Source organism: Pelodiscus sinensis, chromosome 27, assembly GCF_052426305.1.
Source record: "Pelodiscus sinensis isolate ZL-2025 chromosome 27, ASM5242630v1, whole genome shotgun sequence".
Classification (NCBI taxonomy): domain Eukaryota; kingdom Metazoa; phylum Chordata; order Testudines; family Trionychidae; genus Pelodiscus; species Pelodiscus sinensis.
Window position 1 is genome coordinate 11,025,459 of NC_143078.1, and position 20,148 is coordinate 11,045,606.

Consider the following 20,148-nt stretch of genomic DNA (forward strand, 5'->3'; position numbering starts at 1 on the left):
ACTCCGGGCAGTGCTGAGGGCTGGCTGCTGCCAGCCACACCCCTTCTGCCAAGGCTACGTCACTTCTAGGAGCATGGAGCCGCTCCCCCTGCACCCCACTGTTCCCAGGGGTGTAGGCTCCCGTGGGTGTGAACATACCTCCCATGAGCCTGCCTGGGACTAACGGCCTATGTGGACCTGCTGACTTGTGTATTTTTATTGATCTGGAGACATACCTATCTCATAGAACTGGAAGGGACCTTGAGAGGTCATCGAGTCCAGCCCGGTCCAGTCCTCATGGGAGGGCCAAGTACCATCCCTGACAGATTTGCCCCAGATCCCTAAAAGGCCCCCTCAAAGACTGAGCTCACAACCCTGGGTTGAGCAGGCCAACCACTGAGCTATTCCTCTCTTCCCCGTTCTCAACTCTCGCTAACGATTTGTCAGTTCCTTTTGACCTAGTCCTCTTTGAAACGGCACTAGCCCATGAGAGCCAGCGCAAGGCAGCCGCTCATCTCTGCTTGCTGCCAACTACAGGTTTGTGTAGACAAGCACAGAGCCCCACATCCCCACCATGCAGACTGGAGCAAGTCCAGTCCATGGCACATGTCAAGATATCGCAATGTTTCCCATCTCACCCAGGGGTGAAACCCCGCCCTTTTGGAGTGTGTGTGGAAAACCCCATGGGAAGAGAGCAGAATAGCCACTAGTCCTACAGTTACGGCCATCACCTCGGATCGGAGTGCCCACAGTGCTGTTCTCATAAACAGGCCGCTGTTTATACGCAGCTGGAACAGCTGCAACAGAAGAGATTGAGAGAGACTCAGCCCAGAACTGCCAAGAGGCCTGGATGGGCAAAGTCATTTCCTATATGTCTCCCCTGCTCTCCAGTGCAGCTCTGACTAACTCCCTGCCTTTACAAAGTGCTTAGGGATCATTGAATCATAGAATCGTAGGGCTGGAAGAGACCTCAGGAGTTCCCTGAGTCCAAGCCTCTGCTAAAAGCAGCACCAATCCCAACTAAATCATCCCAGCCAGGGCTTTGTCAAGCCAGGACTTAAAAACCTCTAGGGCTGGAGATTCCACCACCTCCCTATGCAACACATTCCAGCGCTTCACCACCCTCCTAGGGAAATAATTGTTCTTAATATCCAATCTAGACATCCCCCACTGCAGCAAAATTGAAACTGAAAACTCTTCCTATAATATGTTCCAAGGCTACAAATGCCATTAAAAGAGAACATGGGCTAATCATAGAACCACAGAACACTACGACTGGAAGGGACCTCGAGAGGTCATCAAGTCCAGCTCCCTGCCCTCACAGCAGGACCCAGTACTGTTACCCCAAAAATATTCTCACTGGAGACCACCCAGGGTTATGCTAATATGGGTTTATTTCCACTAGGTAAAACTAAAGAGGAGAAAGCAGCCACCAAAGGTTTAAACTAAAGAAGATAGAACTCTCTCTCTCTCTCTCTCACACACACACACACACACACACACACACCTCCATTCATTCACTACCATAGAACACTAGACCCTCACAGCAGGACCCAGTACCATCCAGACCTCGCTGTCTGTGCCCTCACGCCCCATTTCTAAAAGCAGATGTCTAAACACAAGTAAACAAGGAGACACGGCTGACAGCCAAAAGGCCGGCTTCCTGCCTGAAAGTGGAGATTAGGACGGTGGTTAAAGTGTCTTTCCAACAACTGCAGATGAGGTGGTCACCGCGGGGGCATCGTGACACAAACAGTGACCAAGCGAGTTCACTGCTGCCCCCGCTTCGCAGAGACAAAGACGCCTCCAGGCTGCATTCCGCCGCTTCCAGATCACGCCCACGTCCCACTACGGCATGGGTGATTTCCCAGCCCTGCTGCTATTGCTGGCACTAGGTAAGGCACCGAGAGACTGACACGGAATATTGCATTTGCTCTTGCATGTATAGCATCTGCCACTCGTTTGCTCTTGTGCATCTCACGTTTGCCAGCTGGGAGTGGGCATGGAACTGGGCTCCCAGCTGTTTGCAAAGACTGGAAACGCTTGGCCTGCCTGTTCTCCATATTTTTTTCCAGTAATTGCATATGTTATAGCGGAATGAAAAGCGATATATTTTAGAGAGGGTTTAACCACCCTCAAATTTTGCAGACAGGCTCCTCTCTCACTAGAAGGGATTCCTATCTCCAAACTCGTCTAAGGACTGCATGCTAGGAGTCTGGCACAAGCAACAGTGAGTGCACTGGACAGAACAATGCTGGGAGGTGCCTAGAGGATCACACCAGTGACAGTTTACCCACCTAGCTCTGTTGCCCACATGCTGACCTGCAAGGCAGATACAAGCACCACAATGGTGAAGAACGTGAAAATCTGAATGGGAGGGAGGCAGCGGCGATGAATCGAGCACAGAGGTGCCTTTAGACAGAGTGGAGAGCCTAGAGTACCAGTCCCAGCAACCTGAAGTAGCATCCCTGATGGGCAAGTCACTGGCTGAGGTCATTCTCACCAATTTTCTTCTTTCTTTGGCAGGGCCAGGCCTGGCAAGAGCGGAGCGGGAATTGGTGACCGCGGGAAGCTCTTTCAGAACAACGTGTTACTATGATAAGCACATTTATTCACAACACGAGAAATTCTGGTGCAAGGAACAGTCAGATGGGAAATGCCTCTACAGAGTCCTGACTCAACCAGCAAGGGGAAGGAATATTGCATCAACGGGAAGATTGAATCTAAGAGACTTAGGAATGGGCTGGATTTCTGTGTCCATGACAGAGCTCCAGGTGGAGGATTCAGGAACATACTGGTGCGGGGTTTCAAATCCTAGGAAGGATATCCCTTTGAAAAAGGTGGAAGTGGTGGTATCTTATGAAGGTGAGCTACAGATCAGCCATGACTCAGCTGGAACCCAAACCAGGATATTCCAAATTAGGCTAATTCTCCATTCCCATTCCATAGAAAACAAAGTGTCTATAGACATCAACTCCCTGCACAAATTTAGAGAGCGAGTCGCTGAAAATAATAACCTCCAATTATATATCTAGCCCTGGAAACACCATGTGTATGGTATACATGTATTTAGAGGGACACCTGTAACATATCTAGGTTAAAACAAGAGCTGGTTAGGAAGCAATTCCCTCCCTCTCCCCCTGCCCATCCCCCCATGAATAATTTGAGCCAAAAAACTAAACAAGAAGCATTCAAAAACAACATAAACCAGAAGGTTCCGGTTTAAAACTAAAAAAAGTGCGATTTTCAGTTGTTCCATGAACATTTTAAAAAAATATATAAAACTGAACATTTCCTTCAATTTTCTATTTAGACCAAATGCCATTTTGCATCAACAATTGAACCTTTCTGTCAGGAAAACTTTGACTAACTCTGATAGAAATCCCATGACATGGAGAAACACCACTCCCAATTTGAAGTCATAAAATCATTGAATCACAGAATACTAGGACTGGAAGGGACCTCGAGAGGTCATCGAGTCCAGTCCCCTGCCCTCATGGCAGGGCCAAGTACTGCTAGACCATCCCTGATAGACATTTATCTAACCTACTCTTAAATATCTCCAGAGATGGAGATTCCACAACCTCCCTGAGCAATTTATTCCAGTGTTTGACTACCCTGACAGTTAGGAACTTTTTCCTAATGTCCAACCTAAACTTCCCTTGCTGCAGTTTAAGCCTGTTGCTTCTTGTTCTATCCTCAGAGGCCAAGATGAACAAGTTTTATCCCTCCTCCTTATGACACCCCTTTAGATATCTGAAAATGGCTATCATGTCCCCCCTCAATCTTCTCTTTTCTAAACTAAGCAAACCCAATTCTTTCAGCCTTCCTTCATAGGTCATGTTCTCTAGACCTTTAATCATTCTTGCTGCTCTTCTCTGGACCTTCTCCAATTTCTCCATATCTTTCTTGAAATGTGGTGCCCAGAACTGGACACAATACTCCAAATGAGGCTTAATAAGCCCAGAGTAGAGAGGAAGAATGCCTTCTCCTGTCTTGCTCACAACACACCTGTTAATGCATCCCAGAATCATCTTTGCTTTTTTTGCAACAGCATCACACTGCTGACTCATATTCAGCTTGTGGTCCACTATAACCCCTAGATCCCTTTCTGCCGTACTCCTTTCTAGACAGTCGCTTCCCATTCTGTATGTGTGAAACTGATTGTTCCTTTCTAAGTGGAGCACTTTGCATTTGTCTTTATTAAACTTCATCCTGTTTACCTCAGACCATTTCTCCAATTTGTCCAGATCATTTTGAATTATGACCCTATCCTCCAGATTAGTCGCAACCTCTCCCAGCTTGGTATCATCTGCAAACTTAATAAGCGTACTTTCTAAATCGTTGAAGATATTGAACAGAGCCGGTCCCAAAACAGACCTCTGCAGAACCCCACTTGTTATACCTTTCCAGCAGGATTGTGAACCATTAATAACTGCTCTCTGAGTACGGTTATCCAGCCAATTATGCACCCACCTTATTGTAGCCCCATCAAAGTTTTTTTGCTTAGTTTATTGATAAGAATATCATGCAAAACCGTATCAAACGCCTTACTAAAGTCTAGGTATACCACATCCACTGCTTCTCCCTTATCCACAAGACTCACTATCCTATCAAAGAAAGCTATCAGATTGGTTTGACATGATTTGTTCCTTACAAATCCATGCTGGCTGTTCCCTATCATCTTGCCACCTTCCAAGTGTTTACAGATGATTTCCTTAATTACCTGCTCCATTATCTTCCTTGGCACAGAAGTTAAACTAACTGGTCTGTAGTTTCCAGGGTTGTTCTTATTTCCCTTTTTATAAATGGGCACTATATTTGCCCTTTTCCAGTCTTCTGGAATCTCTCCTGTCTCCCATGATTTTCCAAAGATGATAGCTAGAGGCTCAGATACCTCCTCTATCAGCTCCTTGAGTATTCTGGGATGCATTTCATCAGGCCCTGATGATTTGCAGGCATCTAACTTGTCTAGGTGATTTTTAACTTGTTCTTTTTTTTATTTTATCTTCTAAACCTACCCCCTTCCCACTAGCATTCACTATCTTAGGCATTCCTTCAGACTTCTCAGTGAAGACCGAAACAAAGAAGTCGTTAAGCATCTCTGCCATTTCCAAGTTTCCTGTTACTGTTTCTCCCTCCTCACTGACCAGTGGGCCTACCTTGTCCTTGGTCTTCCTCTTGCTTCTAATGTATTTATAAAAAGTCTTCTTGTTTCCCTTTATTCCCGTAGCTAGCTTGAGCTCATTTTGTGCCTTTGCCTTTCTAATCTTGCCCCTGAATTCCTGTGTTGTTTGCCTATATTCATCCTTTGTCATTTGTCCTACTTTCTATTTTTTATATGACTCCTTTTTTATTTTTAGATCATGCAAGATCTCGTGGTTAAGCCAAGGCGGTCTTTTGCCATATTTTCTATCTTTCCGACACAGTGGAATAGCTTGCTTTTGGGCCCTTAATAATGTCCCTTTGAAAAACTGCCAACTCTCCTCAGCTGTTTTTCCCCTCAGTCTTGATTCCCATGGGACCTTGCCTATCAGCTCTCTGAGCTTACCAAAATCCACCTTCCTGAAATCCATTGTCTCTATTTGGCTGTTCTCCCTTCTACCCTTCCTTAGAATTGTGAACTCTATGATTTCATGATCACTTTCACCCAACCTGCCTTCCACTTTCAAAGTCCTACTTTCCCATTGGGGTGAACAATAACAAGATGGAACTTCTTCTTGTACACACTCCGGCTGTGTCTAGACTGGCCACTTTTTCCAGAAAAGCAGCCGCTTTTCTGGAAAAACTTGCCAGCTGTCTACACTGGCCGCTTGAATTTCTGCAAAAACACTGACTTCCTACTGTAAGAAATCAGTGCTTTTTGCGGAAATACTTTGCTGCTCCCGTTTGGGCAAAAGTCCTTTTCCGTAAAAGTTTTGCGCAAAAGGGCCAGTGTAGACAGCAGAGATTTGTTTTCGCAAAAGAGCCCCAATCACGAAAATGGGGATCGGGGCTTTTTTACGCAAAAGCGCGTCTAGATTGGCCACGGACGCTTTTCCGCAAAAAGTGCTTTTGCGGAAAAGCATCCTGCCAATCTAGACGCGCTTTTCTGAAAATGCTTTTAATGGAAAACTTTTCCGTAAAAAGCATTTCCGGAAAATCATGCCAGTGTAGACGTAGCCTCCCTGTCCCTTGTGAGCGCTGTTTGTTGTCATCGCTGGCGAAAGGGGCTGCAACAAGAGTCCTGCAGCCTTATCCTCACGTGCAGGATTGGCCCAGCAGGGCCGGTTGCAGAGCAAGTTTCCCAATGCTGCCCAAACCAAGCTACCTCAGCCCTCTTCTGGATGGTCCCCTATTCTAGGAACAAGAGGGGCATCCCCTCTCATGGTTCCTCAGATACTAAGGCTCCCACCAGCAGGGGGCTGGTAGTGAAGGTACCTTCTGAGATTGGCAGCAGCATTAGCAGATGTCCAGGATTCAGGGATGCCCCATTGTGTTTGGTTGCAGCTTGGATACTGTGCAGTTTTCCAGTGGTAATTGTGCACATTTTGGCATTGGAAAAGGTTCAGAAAAGGGCAATAAAATTAGAAGGGGTTTGGAACAGGTGCCATATGAACAAAGATTAAAAATAGGAGACTAAGGGGGGGGGGGGAGGAATATAATAAAGGTCTGTAAAATTATGACAGGTATGGAGAAAGTGAATGAGGAAAAGTTATTTATTTGTTCCCATAACATAAGAACTAAGGGGTCACCAAATGAAATTAATAGGTCACAGGTTTAAAACAAACAAAAGGAAGTATTCCTTCATGCAGCGCACAGTCAACCTGTGGAACTCCTTGCCAGAGGATGTTGTGAAGACCAGGACTTGAACACGGTTCAAAAAACAAACCAGATAAATTCATGGAGGACCTGACTATTAGCCAGGATGGGCAGGAATGGTATCCCTAGCCTCTGTTTGTCAGAGGCTGGGAATGGGTGACAGGGAAGGGTTCACTTGATGATTCCCTGTTTGTTCACTTCCTCTGAGGCACCTGGCATTGGCCACTTTTGAAGGACCGGATACTGGGCTAGACAGACTTTTGGTCTGACCCAGTACAGCTATTTGCATGTTTTTATATTCACAGCCAATCCAAGGTAACGTTCTCCTTGGGCACCTGGGAGAGATTATTTCCACGTGTTTTACAAGCCTCTTGGGCTAGGGTTTGGTCCAGTCCTTTGTCTTCCCCTGTAGATGCAGGTGGAATGTATATACAGGCAGGACATGTCCCTTTCCTTCCGTCTCCCACAATAACCCCTTCCCGGTCTTTCTCTCCAGCTCCCGTTAAGCTGTCTGCAAAAAAAGGAGACTCTGTCTTCCTAAATTGTTCCTATTCTGTGACGGACAACTGGAAACTTAAAAATTTCACCTGGTGCAAGATGGTAGCCGCAACCATGTGTCAACCTGTCATCAACGTTGAGTTCATTCAGGGTGATCATACACAAGGAAGGACCAAAATAAAGATTGACCGGTGGCACAGATTGATTACTGTGACACTGGTGGAGCTGCAGCTCAGAGACTCGGGGGAGTATCACTGTGAGGCCCACTTCCTGGAAAGTACTGTGCTGATGAAGATGATCACACTGAATGTTTTGGGTGAGTTTACTCCATATAATGTGGCTTTCTCTTAAAAGTCAGCAAATTTTCTTCCCCTTGTAGACATGGGTACAGGACAGTCTTTGGACGGGCTCCTTGAAACAGGAAAATAACAAGAGACAGACACAACTCCTAATGTTGCCTTTTCACACTTTCAATATTTACTGGTTTAATAAAGAAACTGGGCCAGACCCTCAGCCCGGGAAAATCAGGGTTGTTACTGACTAACCTCTGTTTACACCAGCCAACGAAAAAGCCCCAGAATTTATCTGAATGTTGCCCAAACCTCATCCTCTTGTTAAAGTTCAAATATATTAACCCTTTATTTCAGGGCTACTCAACTTTGGAAGCCCCGAGGGCCACAATGATACTCATAGCACCTGCCGAGGGCCGCAACTTAAATGTGATTGAATATACATGAAAATGTATTTGCAAATATGCAAATAGCTTCTTTCACGCTGACAGGCATGAATATAAAGATTAAGGCAAGACTACACCACACGAAGGCCCCATTTATGTTGGATTTGCTGATATTAATAAAATGCAGTATTGACCCTTTTCCACCCATAGGGCAGCACTTTTAATGAGCAATGACAGTCCAGGAATTTAACTACTAAAATGTATATCAGCAGAAGGCCATCATATTGATTACTTTTCTGTTTTGGCTTCCACCCACGGACTGCATGTTGAGCTCTGGGTAAACCGAAACCGCACCGCGGGTCATGTGTTGAGTAGACCTGCTTTCTTTGATACCCACTTTCATGCTTCTCTGCCATTCCCACTGTAAGGACAGGAAGCAGGAAGTCAGAAAATAACTTGGGAGAAGCTATGCCTGTGGTCTCCATGACTTTGCTGAAAATGAGGCCTCACAAGGCATAGCCTGTTCCTGAGACAATTCCACCCCAATAACCCTGAAGAGGGTCAGATCAGAAGCTGAGTGCTTGGATCCTTACCCAAGGAGTCTTTGGGCCCGTACGAGACTTATGCATTCTTTTGTGGTAGCTGCACTTTCCCCAGACCTACAAGGCTCATTCTCAACAGAGGCACTCAGCAGTAGGCAAAGTTGGATGCATGGGAACCAGTGGTGACCACTTTAGACCATGGGATTGAGCCCATGAGTAGATTTTCCAAGGCTTGGTTCATACAAGCTGTACATGTCTCCCCGGTGAAGAAGCATAGCCCAGTGGGCAGCGTGAGGGCCTGGGACTCAGAAGTTGTGAGGTCTAGTTGTAAATCTGCTAATTGCTTTCTGGCAGCATCTACCGTAAACTATTTTCACTCAGATACTGTGGTGAGGGGCACCATGTAACAGCCTGAATTGACTGCACAGCCCTTCCTTGAGGGATTATCAGACAATGTGCCAATCAACCTCAGGGCTAGGACCCCTCTGGACTCCTGCCTGACACCGCCTTGTCACCATCTCCTTGCTATCAAACATGCAACAACTCAGGATTAGGATGAGGCATCTCTAAAGTCGTTGGATTTTCCATCACTTCCAGAACGTCAAGGCGGGCAAGCAGGGGTCACTCACTCTTGTGTTTATTTTCAGATACAGTTAATGAAGCTAACGAGGGGGGAACCGCCCCCCCAACTGTGGCCAGCAACAAGGAGCAGAGGTACAAACATCATCCAAGCAAAAGGCTTCAGTGCTGACGTTAGGGTACCAAGAGGGGATTTCTTTGGGATTACTGAAAATGGAAAGGGTGGGGCTGGAAGGGTATGTCTAGACTGCAGTCCTCTGTCAGCAGAGGGATGCAGATTAGGCAGGTCGACATTGCAAATGAGGCAGGGATTTAAATATCCCGCACCTAATTTGCATAAAAATGGCCGTCGCGTTTTGCCGACTCAGCACTTTGTCAGCAAAAAGTGGCAGTCTAGAGGGGGATCTGTTGAGAAAGAAAGCCTTTTTCGACAGATCCCTTATGCCTCCTGCAAGGAGGTTTACAGAATCTGTAAATAAAGGCTTTCTTTCTCGACAGATCCCCCTCTAGACTGCCGCTTTTTGCCGACAACGTGCTGAGTCAGCAAAATGCGTCGGCCATTTTTACGCAAATTAGGCACGGGATATTTAAATCCCTGCCTCATTTGCAATGTCGACCTGCCTAATCTGCATCCCTCTGCCAACAGAGGGATGCAGTCTATCCATACCCTAAAAGACACACACACACACACATCTCCTTCCCATTCTCTTGCAGGGTTTGATCTATCCCCCACAAAAGGCAGCAGGGTACCGACTAGGTGTAGTGGGAGCAGGATCAGGCCCTTAGCACAGGAGCGGCTCTGTCTGTACTTTCCACGCCACAGGATTACTTAGGGGATGAACACACAGCCCAGCTGTGCAGGGACTTCTCAGACTCTTGCATTAAGAACCCAGCCTGCCTAAGACCAAATAATAGAACACGTCAAATGAGAGCCATCACTAGGCCTGATCAAAGCCGACTCTGATAATTAGCCTGATGAAAGACAGACCCATGGGGGGGAGGGGGATACAGCATCCTAATGAAGAGGCCTCCCTTTGAATTCTAGTAGCTCTTCCAGCAAGTGCTGGAAAATAATTCAAACTCCTGAGTTTATCCCTGGCATGAAGCAACCCTGGAGAAATACAGCCGGGCCAGATCCTCCCGAGGCCTCAGTCAGCATAGCCCCGCTGATGTCTGTGGGACTGCCTCCGTGCGCAAGCAGACAGTGTGGTTTTTGTATGCAGATCTTGGAGCCTTAATCCCATTTCCAACAGGCAGAGTCCCCTTCCCAATTAACCCAGTCCCCTTTGGCACCATGAATATTAATGGAGCAAATGTGCATTTCCTCACAGAACGCTTTACATCGTCCTGGCACTGGGCTGTTTCCTGGCCGGCAGTGCCCTGATTGCTACCATCTCACTCATGGCTATTATTTTCAACAAAGGGAGAAAAAAAGGTACCACTCTGTCGTCTGTCCGGTTTCCATGCCGTTTGGGTTTGCTTCCCACTGGCCTGGGTCAGTGATGGGGTGGGCCATTCTGGATGGAAATGGAGAAAGAGACATGCTATATCCTTCAAAATCACCCCCCAGGACCCACTTTTAATCATATGTAAAATACAAAGGGTTAGATACAATGTCCCTTCTCAGTTTTTCCATCCATGGGCACAGGTCTGGGCAGCAAGGGCTGACTTTCCTTGGCTCCGCCCCTTCTGCCTGAGGCCCTGCCCCTTCCGTGGGCACAGAACCACCCCTCACACACACACCTTGTCCCAGGGCCCTCCGTGATGGCCCGCCCTGCTACATGTGTGGAATAAAAGTGTTATGTGCACTAACTGTGTGTGAATGTGCACCACCAATAGAAACACAAAGCTACTAATCTGTTGGGCGGCACTGGAATGTCTCCTGAGCGGCTTCACAAGTGCCCAGCTCATAGGGAGTGTTGGCTAGGTACCATTATTACATTAAACAGAGATTCTGTCTTTCACATTAGGGCAGGCGCTGAACTTTGGTGAACCCCCTAACTGCAGGCTAGCAGCACAGCAGGTAAGATGGTTTGGTATTTCTAGCACTTTGATCCATCTCTTCCATAGAGCGATTTGCAGCAGGTGGAAGCAGCATGATTTCCTAGTGTCTGGAGCAAGAGGATGGGGATAGGGATTGCTGTCTTTCTGTTTGCATGCCTGTAATAAGGCTATTACCATGATCCCATGCTGTCCTGGAGTCTGCAATCCAACCAGCACAGGGCTGACCTCTCAGATCCTTGAATGCTGATTGATTGCAATGCGGTCATGTCACTGAACAGGCCAATATGGGAAGTGCCTCAGTCCAGTTCCTCAGATACAGGAGGATGTTTCCTGAGCTCCCCAGAACAATGTGTTTCCCCTTTCCCCTGCCACCCGGTTTCACCCTATAAAGAGAAGACTCTTAGCGATGGTAACATGACACTTGCTATTTAGGAAGCGGGAATGGGAAAAGGACTATCGATGTATTCTCCTATTTGTGGCTTTCCAAAAGGACCAAGGGCACCCCAGAGATGTCGCGCCAGAGGGGGGGTTGAAGAACGGTCTCCTGTACGCCATGCTAAGGCTCCAACCCAAGCCAACGCCAGACGACGTCACCTACGCCAACGTGGAGCTTCCCCCAAAACCAGAAGGGGCCATAAGTTCTGCGGAGCCCGCGGCTGTCCTGTTCTCCTCAGGCACCATGGACTACGCAACCATCATCTTCCGAGACTCCGCTGGGCCTCAAGAGAAACAAACCGGCCCCCACCCAACCTAGATCCCATGGAACTTCGTGTCCCCATTAGACCTGTTCTCCTGAACTGCTGGGGGTAGGAACGACAGTTGCTGGCCATCACATGCCTCTGGAATGGAAAGGAAGCTGCATGCTACACGGGTTGTCACTAGCTCCCCATTGTATTATCACCGCACATCACCATCAGTAAAAATTTTGGTGTGAGGCTCCTTTACCTTGTGGCTTATCGGTACAATGGCACCTCTGAACCACCCTCTGTAGGCCTGTGTAGACCTCCCTGTTTCTTGTCCCCATGGCCAGGCAGGCACAAGGAAAGCTTTGGTGGTGACACACTTGCTTCCTGGTGGGGAGAGAGAGTCACCTACGTGGCCCAGCCAGCGGGGACAGCTCCAAGGGGGAGCAGGGATGCCAAGGGCTGCAGGGAGTCCCTCCACCGTAGGAACTGCAATTGTAACATGGGGCCAAGGGGGTCAAGTGCACAGCAGGAGCAAAGGATGGGGGATGACTCCAAAGGACAGGGCCAAAGATGCAAAGAACCTCCCTCTACAAACAGCTCCGAGGATAGCCCTGTGGCAGGAGTCAGCCATCGGCACATCAAAGCTGAGGAAGGGTGGGTGCATTTACGTTCTCTCATGGCTCTGTTTTTAAGGCTAGGCAGCTATTAAACCTTGCCCCTCCCAGCAGGAAACCGGCTCCCTCTGATAAGAATGGCCATAGCACCCCAGCCAGGGAAGGGCCATGAGATACGGGAACAGGCTACATTTCCTTTTCAGTCTTACAGCTTCCTTTATAGTCCAGTCGTGCCCCAGTGGCTATCTTTAATCACCTCCCCGCATCAGGCCCCAGTTCAGCAAAGCCCTGAAGCTCATGCTTAACTTTAAGCGTACGAGGACACTTCCTGACTTCCGTGAGATGCAAGAGCTTTGCTCAGCTGGTGCCTCCTATGATTATGTAAGTAAAACTGCAGTGTAATGCAGAGCTAACAGCGAGTGGGCAAGTATGTGAGAGAGGCGCTTTGCATTCACTTCTCGGGCACATCATGACTGTCCTAAATAAATGTATTATAAATGATACACATAACGGTGACCATTAACATCTCGGCGGTTGATACAATTGTGGCGTGTCCTGACAGGAGATGGATTAAGTTGGGAAAGATTATTTGCAGCAATGCCCTGCCTTCCCAACGCTCTATCAGGACGAATGAGTGCCTGGGAGAACAGTGGAACAGACTCCATAGCAGGACTGTTCGTATACAGGGCTCAAGGGATTCAGGTGCAAGTTCTTAATCCCCCTATCGAGATGTGTCTGCTGGAAGTGGGGTCTCCGTAGGACTGTCTCAGAACCTCACCCTGCTACAACGGGCCAGTCCCAGGTGTGTGTTTGCTGGGTCATCGTACCCCTCGAGTACAGAGTTATATCCAATCTTCCCAAGTCCCATACACACCACTACAATACACCGACGAAAAGAACCCCTTTGTGACTCTTTCCCCCATTTTTCCACCATGTCCTTCCTAGAATTCTCTGCTGGCCTCTGCTCTATGAGGGAATCTCTCAATGTATGTGCTCTGGATTCTAGCAAACCCTCCACCATGTCCCTGCTCTGACAGTTTCTCCTGCCCTCTCAGGCTTTGTCACCATCCCTCCGGGGGGGTTTGGACATTGATGGCAAGGTGTGAAGGGCAATATTGACATATTCCAGAGGCTCACCACCAGCCAACACATGGCGGGAGGTGGGAGCTTTCCACGGCTGGCGATGAACAAAGGTCGGTCCCTTCAGCATGGGTTTGGATTTCAGCCTTGATGCGGCATTCTTCGTGTATTCGCGTGTGCACCCTTCATCCTGATCTTTGCTGTCCTCCTGCTCTGCGACTCTGCCCAGGCCCTGATGCTGTGTGGGAAAAAGGAAATCTCAGGACAGTTAATAAATAGCAGAGGCTGAGCTGATGCCAAAAGGCATGGCGGGAGAAGGAGAAAACATCCAGCGTAAGGTCTTAGGCGGAGTTATCACAGAGCAGAAAGGAAAGTGCACTTTGTTTGTCCCCCTTCCCAAACTTCTGTCATGACCTCTGGGCCCTCTATAGCAAGAGAACCAGATCTCTGAGCCACAGGGGCTAAGAACACCAGGGAGGAAGCCTGCTAAAGGTCATGAGAAGGGACATTGAAAGCTCATCTTTCACAGTGGCCCCTGCTAGCCATGTTGGAGCAGCCATAAGATGGCTGTAATGGGAGTTCCTGTTAGTCTTTTTGGATGCCCAGGTGCCATGGGATGTGCCTATAAAGGGCAGGTGAAAATAGAGTAGACCGGGGTGAGGAAAATTTGGGGAGGGTCAGTGGCCACTAACCCACAGAAAAATAAGTCCAGGGGCCCCACACACGTGAAAGGTGGCCCCGATTCAGAAGGAGAAAGACACTCCCCACAGTCCCCTTGCACACCAAAGCCCTGGAGGGCCCTAGCTAGCTGATTTTGTGTGCTTCATCCCTGCAGGAGGATGGCGGGGGGGCTGGAGTGCTAGCATGGGCTCCCCAATGCTGGGGGGAAGCCCAGAGCCTTGAGGGCTGGATCCAAGCAAGCTGCGGGCCGCATCCAGCCCCCAGGTTCCCTCCCCCTGAAGTAAACGAAACACAGACCCTCTGCCCTTAAGGTCTAATCTCTGAATTTCTTCAGCAACTAACCCTGCAGTGTAGCAGGGATTGTATCTTAGGGGGAACAGAACGTGGGAGGCTAAATATTGAACCGGCAACAAAGTCACGTCTCCAGTGGGGTCTCTGTGGACTCACATCAGTCCCACCGCAGACCCTGACAATCCCCTCTGATTGGTATGGTGTGAGGCACAGTCCCTTTAAGTCAGCAGTTTTCAAACTTGTTTTTTCTCGGGGCCCAGTTGAAGATAATTGTTGACGCCGTGTGACTAGACTTGAGGGTGGGCTAAGGAAAGGGGCTGAGGACGGGAGCTTTGGGGTGTGGAGGGGGCTCTGGCTTGGAGGGTGTCAGGGCTGGGGCAGGAGGGGCTTGCCTTGAGTGGCTCCCGCTCAGGGGTGCAGCGGGGGTGCTATGGCAGCTTCCTGCCTCTCCTGGCACTGCAGACCATGCTGCCCCCAGAAGCAGCCAGCAGCAGGTTCCCAGCCGATGGGAGTGTGGAGCTAGTGCTCAGTGCATGGAGCCCTGTGCACTCTCTTCCCCCTATGTAGGAGCTGGGCCTGCTGCTGGCTGCTTCTGGGGTGCAGCACAGTCTATGGTGCAGGACAGGCAGGGAGCTGCCTTAGCACCCCTGCTGCTCACCTGATCCCCCTGCAGCCATGAGTTCCAGTGCTCCACATTCCACCACCCAGTCCTGGGTCATGACCCTAGTTTGGAAACCGCTGCTTTAAATAGCAACCAGACGGAACAGGAGCCTGCCCCTCTGTGTGCACGAGCAAACACAGTCATTTGGGACCCAATTAGCACCCCAGGGTGTTGTCCGCACTGTTATTGCTACTCAACACCCATGGCGCTGCCACTACCATTGTCCATCTTGTCTCTACTGGTGCCCCAGCGTTCAGCTCCCTTGGTCTTCAAAGGGAAGAGTTGCAACTGACCTCGTTTTGGACGTTGTCGGGGCTCACGCTGAACGACGTTTCCTCCAGCCGGTTGTGGGGGGCGGCGGAAAGTTTGAGAGCCTTCGGCAAAGGGACCTGGCTCTTGTCTTCATCTCCCAGGAGGTTAACAGAGGCTTTCAGGCTGTAAACCCTCGTGTGGTAGACTGGACTCGTCGAGCAGCGAGAAAGGAATTCGTCAACGTACTAAAGAGAGGAGATGAGACCTGCTCTGAGCATGGGCGGGGACGTGGTGCTTAACATGCTGGCAGCTGCCTGTCTATGCTAGGGCTCCCTACGTTGCTGATCCCAGTGGGCAGCAGTGGGAGATGTTTGCAAGAGTTTTATGAGGTTCATTGGCATGGGCATGTGGGGAGTGCTGTGCATGGGCAGAGCTGCGTGGGGTCACAGTATGACGGACACCAGGACTGGAAGAGAACAGAGGGTAGCAGATCCAAATGGGAAGAGCTATGTGTGCCCAGTACCTGCCTGGGACCAGTCCCTCCCTTCCATAAGCCCTGGATTGACACAAAAGAAAAAAAAATCACCCTGAGTGTTGAGCTGCGAATCTCGCGGAGCTTCTCAGGCGTGTCTTCCATGACTTTCCGTAGCAACAGCACCTGGCACTCGAGGAATCGGAAGAAGCCATGAGTGCCAAAAAGGGAAGCGTTCATTCTGCTCACCAGCCGCTGGGCCTTTGTGAAACTGTCCTCAAACAGCTCCCACTGCTGGAGTCTGCCAAACCTCCAAGCCAAGAAGAAAAAAAGCCATCAACCTCTTCCATTCACCCCCGGCCAAGACGGCTTACCCTGCCCTCAACACCCCCCGTGGTTAGTCTCGCACCAGCGTGGAGGGAGCCGCCGGCTGCTTTGCCGAGCTGCTCATAACGAGAGGACAAATGAGGAAAATGCTGCCTCTGTTTGGAGGGTTTGAGGGAGACTGTAAAGGCTTTTGTACTGGCCTCTGCTCAGAGGTGAATATCTCCCCATTTCCTTAGGTACCATAGGCAGTTCAACAAAAGGGCCATTTCATTGTCAGAGCGGATGAGCAACCGTAGCTTCCATTCCAGCCAAGAGGAGCAGCGGAGACCCAGCACTTTGAAAATCAGACCGCTTCTGCCTAAAGACTGAAATGTAGGTCTCCAAGCTGGCTTTATTTATTTATTTGTTTTAAGATAGATTCTGCATTAGTGGGTGAATTCTCTGCACTCAATTCCATGCCTACGGGACCCTGCTGCTTTCCCCACAGCCCACAAAAGAGAGAGAACTAACGCCCCAACACAGAGAGGAATCGGATGAGACTCCTGCATTACCAGATGGCCAAAGAGGAATATAGACTCAGCATGATGTTGCTCTGAGACTTCAGGAGGCAACTGGCTTCATATTGGTTTATGAACTGCAGGCACTCCTCAATGGGCCGGTAATCAAACCCTGCGAAAGAGATGGGTATCAGAGGAGCCATTGCACTCCATGCCACCTTAACAGGACAGTGTAGGAAGAGACGAGACCTCAGAACAGCCCTTCGTATCGGTGCATGCTTGGTAGTGAGGACCTTGGCTCCTCAGTCTAACTCAGGGATGGGCAAAGGCTTGGCCTTGGGCTACATCTAGGTATGGAAATTGTACAGCAGGTCACGGTGATGGCTGAGGAGGAACAAGGTGGGCCATGGAAAATACCGGACATTTCTATTTTCTCAATTTGTTTCCTGAACAAAAAGCTCAAATACTGGACTGTCGGGTTCAAAACCAGACACCTGGCAACCCTAGATGAGCATTGAGCGGGTGAAGCGGGATAAGCCCTCGACCCTGCTTCCAGAAGGAACTCGAGGGCCGGAATAAAACGTCTGACAGGCCAGAGGTGGCCCGTGGGCCATACTTTGCCAGGCCCGGGTCTAACTCACGGCTGAATGCTGGTTGAATCTGGTGTTTTTAGTGAACACTGAAACGCCATGTCCATGGTGCCACCAGAAAGCATGAACAACGAGTTAACATGAAGACATCAATTACCTTTCCGCCTAGAGAAGGCATCTTTACCAAGTAGTGCTCCCTGAGAAGAAGCACCTGTGCTCCCCAGTGGTGGCCTATTGAATGCTAAGGCCATGCCTTTAGGAAATGAAGTTATTTTTATAGGACCTACTTGATCAAAAAACAGTTTTCTCTTGTGATGTTTTGTCCATTAATAGGGAGCCCTGTTAGGCAGAAGCCGGATGTAGGGTAGATTCAAAACTATCACCCTGATCTTGCATCGTACAGGTGAGAACCAGAGACAGACATCTCCTTGCACACAGCTAGCACTGCTGTGCGTGCTTCCTCTAAGCATGGCAGTCGTGTGTGTCTGTGTAACAGCCAGATTGGTCCCCTCTCATGCCCGACCAGCAGCCCAGAGTCAGCTTTCAAAATTGTCCCTGAGAAAGAACAGTGTCCTGCGTAGGCCAGCGGGGATTTTCTTTGCTTATATTAAAACTCTCAGTAGAAAAAATGCATGGTAGAGAGCAATGACATCCCTCTTCACACAAAATGGCTCACTAGAAGAGAAACCTAGATAGCTGCAGGAGAGACTAGATGCCTTTCCGAGTTGTGCTCTTTTGTGACCATCACAAAACTTCTGACTCTGAGCCTGGGCATGAAAGAACAGTCTCTCTTACATTTAGAGCGTAAGCTTTTGGGGACAGAGATTGTCTTTATTCTGCGTTTGTACAGCACCTTGCACACTGGGCTCCTAGGCTCTGTAGCAAACTGTCCATGGTGGATGTTGCCGGTCACCCAACCCACCCAGCCAGCATAGGAACTTCACACAGATTGGTCCCCTCTTGTGCCCGACGAGTATCCTGGAAGAGGCTAGCAGAGAGCCGTCACCCTTCTTAAATACCAGGCAGCGCTTACCAGCATCGCAAAGCAGCAGGTCCAAACAGGCCGAATAGAAACATGCCAAGACAATGATGCTCTCTTCTTGAGTAGCGAGTTCCCATAGCCACTCTAAGACTCTGATACACTGGGCGAACCTACAAAACGAGACCCACATGGTCTAAGAGAGTCAATATAAACCATCCCTTGAGATACTGTTGTGCAAAGGGGAAGTCCTAAGGAAAATGACCTGAAAATGCTTGCAGGAATTGGCAGCTTGCTGTAACATACTGTTGATTCTTGCCTGGTTAAAAATCGATCCACACCTCCCACCCCACCTCCATCCACCAATCAGTGTTCTCTATAAGCTGAGCATATGGGCGGCCGCCCAGGAGAGGTTCAGGTGCTGCCCATCTCATTAGCAGAGTGCCCACAACTGTCCACGCATGTGTTTCTATGGGTGGTGCACATCTACACATGCTTCAGTGCATATAACAAAATTTATTCTGCCCATGGATGGAAAAAAATTAGAGCGAACACTGCCACTAATCACACCATCTTCTACACCCTTCTTCCATCTCTATCCTGTCATTCTTATGCTTCCCCGTTTTCCCATTTACACTCATTCTTCTACCTCTCTTTATCAATCAACTTCCCCAGTGCAACATCAGGACCCCAACTCTAGTGAGTTAAAACAGCCAAATGAAATGAGGAAAATACTTGTTCTTTAGAAATGCAGATTTGAAGAGGACTGAAAGAACCAGGCAGTGGAGGCTGGTTTTCCGGAGCTGCACACACATGGTATGAGCTTGAAAGCCTGTGGAAGAAAGAACACACAGGTCTCTGTCCATGGTGTGTGGATGTATGTATATAAACCAGGGGTGGGGAACCTTGTTTGGGTCAGGGGATGCTGACCCACAGAAAAATCAGTCGGGAGCTGCACACAAGTGAAAAGAAGAAAAAACCCCAACTGAGATGCCAAAACCACTGCCCACATTCCTCTTGACACCAGAGCATGGAGGGACCCAGGTTAGCAGATTTGTATGGGTCCCTCTATGCTCTTGGGTAAGGCCAAAATGCGGGGTTCAGTGTGTGGGATGGGGCTGTCAGGAAGTGGGCTTGAAGTGTGGGGTCTGGGCAGGAGGGAGGGTGCAGGAGTAGGTTGGGGGTTGGTGGGTTAGAGGAGTGGGCTGGAGTTGCAGGGTGGATGGAAGGGGAGCTGCAGGGCTGAAGCACCACCCCAGCTCAGGGGAGCCCCGAGTTTTGGGGGCCAGATCCAGACAAGCCGGGGACCAGATCCAGCACTTGAGCTGTAGATTCCCTCCCCCTGATATAAACCCTTGCCCCCAACAGCTGACTAGAAAGAACTCACCCAATTGGATGGATCGGGTCAGATGACCCAAGCAGAGTTTGCTATAGGCCAGTGTCTGAGCTAACTGGGCCATCATTAGCAGCCTTTCCCTGGTGAAGGTGAAGTCGCACTGGGAACTTCTCTGGATAGCCATCATCTCGTATTTCAGCCACTCGTCTTTGTAGCCCATGCTTTGGGAGAACTGTGAAAAATCCATATACGTCGAAATGATCTAAAGAAGATACGAAAGTTCACCCTGCTGAAATTCACAAACCGGTGTAAAGAAGACACAAGATTGTTGAAGGAAAAGCCATGCAGCAAGCCAAGGAGATGACCTAGTTTGGGAGCAAGCCTGGGGCTTCTGCCCAAACAAGACAGGGCACCTCATTGTAGATGACACGTTTAGATGGAAGAACCCTTCCCTACCTAGATAATAGCACTAAGCTGGAAGGAAGAGGACTGGAGCAGATGAACACAGGGGAGTATTTTAAACATCACGGTGACACTCCGTGGTTGATTGCCACTGAGGCTTTTCTAACTACAAACGTGGAAACACATTTGACTTCTGACTTT

At 49.0% G+C, this 20,148-nt stretch overlaps 2 protein-coding genes across 2 annotated transcripts; one reads left to right on the plus strand and one right to left on the minus strand.

The window, feature by feature from the left end:
* Window positions 1-1,739: 1,739 nt before the first annotated feature.
* On the plus strand, window positions 1,740-12,601 carry LOC102445062 (uncharacterized). Its single transcript, XM_089773697.1, has 6 exons — window positions 1,740-2,844; window positions 7,277-7,594; window positions 9,144-9,210; window positions 10,407-10,510; window positions 11,046-11,098; window positions 11,570-12,601. The coding sequence occupies exons 1-6, from the start codon at window positions 2,451-2,453 to the stop codon at window positions 11,831-11,833; spliced, it is 1,200 nt and encodes a 399-aa protein (XP_089629823.1). The 5' UTR covers window positions 1,740-2,450; the 3' UTR covers window positions 11,834-12,601.
* A 256-nt stretch (window positions 12,602-12,857) lies between these two features.
* Window positions 12,858-16,135, minus strand: LOC149521400 (uncharacterized). Its single transcript, XM_089773699.1, has 3 exons — window positions 15,931-16,135; window positions 15,386-15,589; window positions 12,858-13,697 (listed from the first exon to the last, which is right to left on the minus strand). Exons 1-3 carry the CDS (start codon window positions 16,054-16,056, stop codon window positions 13,431-13,433), a joined length of 597 nt encoding a protein of 198 aa, XP_089629825.1. The 5' UTR covers window positions 16,057-16,135; the 3' UTR covers window positions 12,858-13,430.
* Window positions 16,136-20,148: the final 4,013 nt, after the last annotated feature.

Excerpts from the sequence above, each read along its gene's own strand:
- LOC102445062 (XM_089773697.1), top strand. The coding sequence starts at position 2,451 with ATGGGCAAGTCACTGGCTGAGGTCATTCTCACCAATTTTCTTCTTTCT. Across the intron at positions 9,211-10,406 it reads GCCAGCAACAAGGAGCAGAG|AACGCTTTACATCGTCCTGG; the intron begins GTACAAACATCA and ends ATTTCCTCACAG. Across the intron at positions 11,099-11,569 it reads GCAGGCTAGCAGCACAGCAG|GACCAAGGGCACCCCAGAGA; the intron begins GTAAGATGGTTT and ends GCTTTCCAAAAG.
- LOC149521400 (XM_089773699.1), bottom strand. The coding sequence starts at position 16,056 with ATGAACGCTTCCCTTTTTGGCACTCATGGCTTCTTCCGATTCCTCGAG. Across the intron at positions 15,590-15,930 it reads TTCGCAGCTCAACACTCAGG|TACGTTGACGAATTCCTTTC; the intron begins GTGATTTTTTTT and ends TCCTCTCTTTAG. Across the intron at positions 13,698-15,385 it reads CCGACAACGTCCAAAACGAG|CATCAGGGCCTGGGCAGAGT; the intron begins GTCAGTTGCAAC and ends TTTCCCACACAG.